The following is a 7,684-nucleotide window of genomic DNA, read 5'->3' on the forward strand; positions in this document are numbered from 1 at the left end:
GCCAAGATCCTGGCAGCTATTCAAAGGTGTCAGGTGATAATGTCAGCCCCACTCAATAAAACTTTGCCATGCCTGCATGATAAGACGACCAGCAAACATATTGAAAATAAGCAGATTACTCCCAGAAAGACAAGTTCGAGTACCCATTTTATTTGCTCAAATTGTCCCTGATGCTGAGCATGGCTCAACACTTATGAATGTTGAGTTATTTTAAAGTCAACCCATATTTTTCTCCTTTTGAATGGGTGGAGTAGTGTTCCTTTTTTTGCATACTGTGTTATCCAGCCCACACCATCTCCAAAACTATAACCATCTGCTGTACGGAGAAGACATGGGAACCAGAACAGTCTGAATGAAAGTCATGGCATGGTGATCTACAAGAGATCAGATCTGCTAAAGCAGAACACCTGATCCTAAGGAAAGGCTCCACGCAGATTCTCCCTTTAATTACAAGCTGAAGTGCAGTGGAAGCAAGTTGCACCAAAATCAATGGGACTTATTTCCAATTGCATGGCTTTCAGCTCAATAACTGTAGGGAGAGAAAGATTACACTTCAAAAAGAGTTCCTCTGTTGTGAAGTGCATCTCACTGCAAGAAAGGGGAAAACTGACTTCTCCATATGCCTCATTAACAGAGTAATTTAAACCTAGACTAGGCAAAGAAGAGGATTCTAGTATTCTGGTCATTTAGACTGGTTTGTACAATGTATTCTAATAGACCTCAACCTTCTGTCTGCACTGCAAGGGGAAATGTAGCCTGCCTCTTTAGAAGCAGCTCATCATTCTACATAGTAATCATGTTGGCTACATGTACAACTGCGTACACATAGTAGGACGTCTTATCTTAATCAGAGCTTGATAACATCTGACATTCCGAGTTTATATGTTTGTCATGGGAAACATCAGTTTAACACCAGTGTACCTGTGACAAGGTTGATTTCCACTTTTAAAGTGTTTTTAAAAGAAGGAAGGAAGGAAAGAAAGAAAGAAAGAAAGAAAGAAAGAAAGAAAGAAAGAAAGAAAGAGAGAGGATGCATTAGAGTACATCCCCTCCTTTTTTGGACTGTTATATATTTGTGACACCTGCAACCCATCTGTTCCAAGTCTTAGAACCAAAACCACATTGGAATTCTCCCCATACCAACTTTGTTCCTGTGGTTTATCTAACCCATGATGTCACTATATACATACACACACACACACAGCCAAACAGAACCTACTACAGGCATGGGGGAGGGGGAGTTAATTCCTTGAAAAAGGAATTGGATTTTCCATCAAGGACTAAATGATCCTACTCACCAATGCTTGTCAAGCAGAAGAAGTTATGCTATACAACAGGGGTGAACAACTTGTGGCCCACCAGATGTTTTAGCCTACAACTCCCATTAGCCTTAGGGTTGGTATGAGCTGTAGGCCAAAACATCTGGAGGTCAACAAGTTGCCCACTCCTGCTATCGAACCACAGTCTTCAAATATGAGATGACCTAACCCTAACTACACAATGCTAAGGAAACCCAAAGACAGTTCACCAACATTGTAATGCATGCTTCAATTCTACACCAGCATAATCAGAATTTAAATGAAATGCTACATCCCACCCCAGCATATATAGAGGAACACCTTATGCATCAAAGGAAAATGAAGCATTAGTAATTGTCAATCAGGGGGTTGATGGAAGAAATGTATAATGAAGGAAGCTCTTAGGAGATCATGGCTGCAATTCTGTGCATGTTTACACAGGAGGGTGGGGGAAGGCTTACAACTCCCAACATGCCCCAACCAGTATTCGCAGACAAAGCTCTTCCTGCACTCTCTGATCCTAAATAATGAAAAGGAGGAAGGAGTCTCCAAAGGCCAGCTCAGAATCAATCTTCATTTCTTTGCTACATTTATATAACATTTCTCTGTCATGATGGAACTCAAGGCACAGTACATGGAGTTCCCTGTAAGTCTCCTATCCAGCACTGAGCAGTGCCACACCTGTAGCAAGGTTGTTGCACTATGTACCACCGGACCACACTTCTTCTTTTCTTCATAATGCATTTTAAAGGGTTAAATTAAACCATGCAAAATATTGAAATACAACCTAAAATGGCACAAAGAAATCTCATTACCAACTAGGAAGGAATGCAGGTGGTCAACTGTTCCACTGTTGTGCTTTATCCAGAAAGGATCTACAGTTTCCTGACCCATTGGGAAAAGCAATGTGTTAAGTGCTCCATGACTGAATCAGACCTGTTGTGCACCTGCTAAAATCTATACTCTCCTAGCCCCCTGGCACTACCTAGCCCTAGAGCTGCTATGCCTTGCTGTCACTGCTGGTTTGCCTATCTCAGCCTCTGCCAAATGGATGCCCTCCAGATGTGTTTGACTACAATTCCCACCATCCATGCTCAGGTGGGGGTGGGAGTTGTAGACATACAACTGGAAGTTATTAGGCATGGGAATGTGAGCAGTGACAGGAGCAAGCAGCAGCCATCTCTGTTCACCTCTCCCTCTGGGTAGATGAGGACCAAAGTGAGAAGCACTTTTGTGAACCGCCCAGAGAGCTTCGGCTATTGGGCGGTATAAAAATGTAATAAATAAATAAATAAATAAATAAGCAAATGATGGCACAGAAGCAACAGCAGTGGAGAAGGAGGAAAGAGAAGAAGAGATGCCCCCCCCTCAAATTGGACCCTCTAAAATGTGATTCTACAAGAGGATCCCATGGGAAGTCCTTGTGCTGCATAAACAGCTGACCCTGATACCTGCTGTTCATGAAGACACGCTCAAGTTCCCTTCTCTTGAAACCTGGCATGACTCAAACTCAAGTCTCACTCCATGACTTCTTGTGTTTTCAACCTGAGCTGGGTGTGTGTGTTGTTCTTCCCCTGAAATATGCTCATGCTGTCCAAGAGAGTCACGAGTCACAGAAGAAGAGAGGGGGACCCAAAGGATTTACCACAGCTGTGGCATGGGCTGCTTGTGTGACAGCAAAGTTCTGCTCAAAGGCACTATGAGGATGCAGTTCAGCTAGAACTGGACGTCACCAAGCTGCAGATCTGACAGAGGGCAGGGATGGGGGTCTCTGTTTTTGTTCTTTCCAGCCCCAGACTCTTTCATATCAAGGAATGAGAAGGAAATAAAGGGGGTGGGAACTCCACCAGCAAAAAATAATAATAGCAATAATAATAATAATAATAATAATAATAATAATAATAATAATAATAATAATTAGTCATGTTTTGCCTATGACAGGGTCACTTCGCTTTCCACCAAAGACTACCACAGACATTGCTCGCTAGCATGAGTAAATTGCCTTGTGACATTATACTAGTTTTCCTGAAGCACTATATTCCTGACAGCTTAGGGAAAGGAACAGTACCAGGGAGGAAAAAGAAAGTGGGAGGGGGAACCCCCACCAGGAAGGGGGAACAAACCCAGGCCAAACATACACCACGCTGGCAGCTGTCAAATTTCAGAGTCAGGACGGAGGTTTCTCGTCTATTTGCTGAGACGATGGAGCCAAGACCCACTCAAAAGTCACAGGGAAGCAATTTCAGTTATGTTTCAAATCTGGCTCTTTCAAGATCACCCTTTTAGTTATTTCACAGCCTCGGTTAAGAGACCATAGGTTTACATGCGGGGGGCGGAGGAGAGGGAGAGAGACAGAGAGAGAGAAGGGAGGAAGGGAAAGTTTACACAGTAGATTTGCTTCTGGACATTTACATGTTGGAGATATGATTGAAATCGGGCTTTGAAGAGCATGTCTGAAAAATTATTCCACTAAAAGGCTTTAAAATGGCTCTGCGGGGAGCCAGAATTGTATTAGTGGGTTCTACTCCCCAAAACGGTAGCTGCACTTTATGCTGTGAAACACCAGCTGAGACAGGTAAAACTGATACTTATTCAGCCAGAGCAAGCTGGGAATGCACAGAAGCACAGCATCCCTAGGAGGCAATTATTGCAAAAGAAATGACCACAAACTCCCACAATATGGTTATGCATCGCTTGTCAGCTCTGGATGATGTGACTTAATTTCTAGATGTCTCCTGTCCACAGGACATCCTATCTCCAGAAATAGCATCATGCAAATACAGAGATACTAACTAGTTGACTTTTACAGGACCCAGTATGAGATATCACAGGTTGCACTGATGGCCATTATACAGAGTTCCCATTTGTCCATACTCCCATCAAGTATCTTGCATACAGTATTTCTCACTCCTAGACATGTTTTTCAGACTTGTTCTCAGACCAAATTCCCAGATATGCTGTGTTTTCAATCCCTGGAGTAAACTATTTCTTGCTTGCCAGCACAAAATCAGCTACCTTTAGGTAGCCATGTGGACTAGATGTCTGCTTCCAAGCGATTTATTGAGACCTTCTAACAAGATCACAGTTCCTGTGCAAATCCTTGTACAGACAGTGCATAGCCCAGCCATGGCTTAAGCAGGTATCAAACTATTGGATTTCCAGTGACATGCTAACTAGTTTATAATGCAAAGCACGTAAGAAGAGGAAACCCCATCCAAAAGGTTTCTGAGTGCACCATCTCGGTCCTGAAACAGTGTCTTTATGACATACATCTACATATAGATGCGTGCGATAGAAGTCAATGCGAACATCAGTAGGGATTACATCAGGACCCACATTTAGTAGTGGGGGGAACTTTCTGAATGCAGCTGACCCTACTGAATCCTTTAAGGAATTTCAGGTAGTTGTTTAGCATTAGGCACCAAACCGATCTAAGCAGTGATGTAAACCAACTATGCTCCAGTGGGCTACTAACCCAGTTTTCTGCCATCACTTCTGCCTTCAAACCTTAATTGCACATGAGTGGAATCAGCCCCCCTGAAGCAAGGAGTAGCAACTTCCACAGTGTGATTGTAACACCACCTTACTAGACATCCTCAAGCTCTTGAAAGCACACTAGTAACTTCAGACAGGAGAATGAGATTTAGCCATGGTGAACACAAAAGCTGCTTTTGAATACAAACACATTTACTTTGAACAGTACACCAACTCACACACACACACGGAGAGGTGACAATGAGTGGGGAGAAAATAAACTAATCTTGATTTGAATGCCAAACTTTGGCAGGTTCCCCAAAATATTCACTTTGTGCTACCAAAAGCGAAAGAGAGGAGGAGATCCCAGCTTTATGAAAAGAGAGCAAGAACAGCATTCTATACTGAAAATGCACAGACCTGAATCTGCTCTTCCCCAGTGTCCATGGAAAGTAGCATTTATGTGGCGTTCTTATCAACATTCATTCTTTTAGTGCAAAAATAAACGGGGTGATTCTTCAGTATAAGTACAGGAGCAAGCAGGTGGGAATCCTGTGATACAAGCATAGGCACCAGAAATAGAGCAAGGATCACACCATAAACCGAGGGCTACAAAGTCCCACACTTCCAGCAAGGGGAACTGACGATGGGCAGAGCCCTGGATGCAAAAGCCCTTTCCCCAATTAAAAACGTAGCACTAAGTTTTCCTCTTCATTTAATCAACAGATGGACCCGTTGTGTCTCTGTTTTAAAAACAATACGGATCCCAGAGCATGATGCTGGGACTAGTGGGTGTCTCCATAAGACACAGATGGCACATAGCTATGGCATTTGGGGGTGGGGTGGGAAGTATATTTCTGGGGCACATGGAAAACAGCATTATTTGAGCTCTCTGTATTCCACAGGTGATTGTCCATCGTTTGGAGGTACATGCACACACTGGAAATATTGCATCATCCCAAAATTATTCTGGATCCACTTCATTTGCATCTATAACTATGGCACAGAAGTGTCTAAAAGCCAAGTTCTTCAAGAGATGCTCCCTTCCTAAGGCAACCCCCACACACACACACACACATACATACACACACCTCAACCAACTCTCTGTACATCTTTGCAAGGCAAGACATCACGTTGAACCCTTAATGGAGTTTGGATCCAAATCTCTTCTAATGCTTAAACCAACTCCTCTGTCTCTCTCTTTACAGAAGCAGACAAATCAAAAGCAAGGCAACCCGATACCCCAGAAAAAGAAAAGAGGGGGGAAAAAATCACACCGCTGTTGTATGCTCTCTCTCCATGTATCCAAGGGACACAGATATCTGAGCATAAACCATGAGGAGTCTACAACGACCAATCGCTAGAAGAGACGGGCAGGCAGGCACTGCACCTTCTGTCTGAACTCAGTGGCGCTTACTCGTGAGTAAACGTACACAGCATCGGGCTGCCTGTCGCGTCCCTCTCATTCATATGCACACACATAAACATATGTATGTGTAGCAGGTTTACTCACGAATAAGGGCCACTATATAGCTTACACTCCAAGGTCTCCGCTGCTGAACGTTAGCTGGAGCATAACAAACTCATTTGCATCGGGAGAGGAGGGAAGGGAAGATACATCGGCATTTAAACACGCGCGTACGCAAGCTGTTTGTAAAGAGAGCCACCAAAGTACCTTCACTTCCAAACGGAGCAGCCGCGCACCGGCGCGAGAAGAGAGAGAACCAAGAAAGGGAGGGTTGGGGAGAGAGATTGAATACCCCCAGCTCTGAACACAAAAGTCACTCGAGTTGTTCCCGTCCTCTTCCAGCCCAGACGTGGGAGACACGCCGGCCACAACACCACCATCTCCACCGCCAACACCACCCTGCCCAACCCAGCTGGAAAGTGGCGATGCAAACGCATAGTCGTTAAGTCGAGGGGTCCTACCTTGGCTGAGAAGGACGAAGCACAGAAGGACCAGATCTGCCTGGAAAGCTTTCATTCCTTAGGGTTAGGGGGAGAAGTTGAGCGCCGCTGAAGCAGTTTTTTCCGCGATCGCTTCTTCTTCTTCTTCTTCTTCCTCTTCTCTTCTCCTCGCCTGCTCTGCCTCTGCCGCTCTCCCTCCTTTTCACATCCGCGGGGCGGCTTTCGTTGTGGCGGCGGCGGCTGCTAAGGCGGAGACGGAGTTTTGCCTCTCTGCCCCTGTCTCTCCCGCGGGCTCGGCTGCCTCGTCGCTCATGTAGGCGCTCGCTCCTCTCAGCTCCATTCCCAAGCTCCGAGCTACCCGCCTGCCGCCTCCGCCTTCTCCGACGGAGGAGCTCCTCCCACCGCCGCTGTCTGCACTGACTGACACGAGCAACTGGAGTAGGCTTTAAAGAGGAACCGCTTGCGGAGACCCTGAGCCAAAGGTGGCGTTTCCCCTTCTTTCTCTCTCTCTCGCCGAAATATCTGTTGCGATCGCTACAAGTTTAGGTAGTCTTGGGAAGAGGAGGAGATGGAGAATCCAGACCGAGGCAGCCAGGCTTGCGCGTACAGGCAGCGGCAAAGAAAGCTGCTGTGCAAGGCACGCTTGCTCCAGGGGAAACTCGTCGCGCAATCCAGCGGAGGCTTCCTCCCGAGGAAACAGGTAGAGGCCGGCTGGGCTTTCAGGGCGCTTTGGATCAGGGCTTGGTCGGCCGATTCCCCCACCTCATCCCGGCGTGTTTTCTTGGAAGTCAGACCATTACGGGCAATGGGATTACTTCCTAGCAAGCAGGCAGCAAAGAAAAAAACACGGGTTTTTCTTTTTTTTCTCCTCCACACTTCCTCCCCTGTTTTCTCCTTTTGAAAGGTTAATGCGCAGCCCAATCCAACGCGCATTTGCTCTGGAAACAAACCCCATAGTTTTCAGCGGGACTTAAGTCCAACGAAAAAATATGCTTAGGATGGCT

The 7,684-nt window shown here is 45.6% G+C and overlaps 1 protein-coding gene across 1 annotated transcript in view; it reads right to left on the bottom strand.

The window, feature by feature from the left end:
• The window catches only part of KIRREL3 (kirre like nephrin family adhesion molecule 3), a 772,855-nt gene extending 766,059 nt beyond the window's left edge, over positions 1-6,796 (bottom strand). The window contains exon 1 of the mRNA XM_063139310.1: positions 6,702-6,796. Within this exon, the coding sequence (XP_062995380.1) occupies positions 6,702-6,756 (55 nt within the window). The 5' untranslated portion in view covers positions 6,757-6,796. The remainder of the gene's footprint in view (positions 1-6,701) is intronic.
• Between the last annotated feature and the right edge of the window lie 888 nt (positions 6,797-7,684).

The sequence above is a fragment of the Elgaria multicarinata genome, chromosome 12 (genome assembly GCF_023053635.1).
Source record: "Elgaria multicarinata webbii isolate HBS135686 ecotype San Diego chromosome 12, rElgMul1.1.pri, whole genome shotgun sequence".
In the NCBI taxonomy this organism is placed as follows: Eukaryota; Metazoa; Chordata; class Lepidosauria; order Squamata; family Anguidae; genus Elgaria; species Elgaria multicarinata.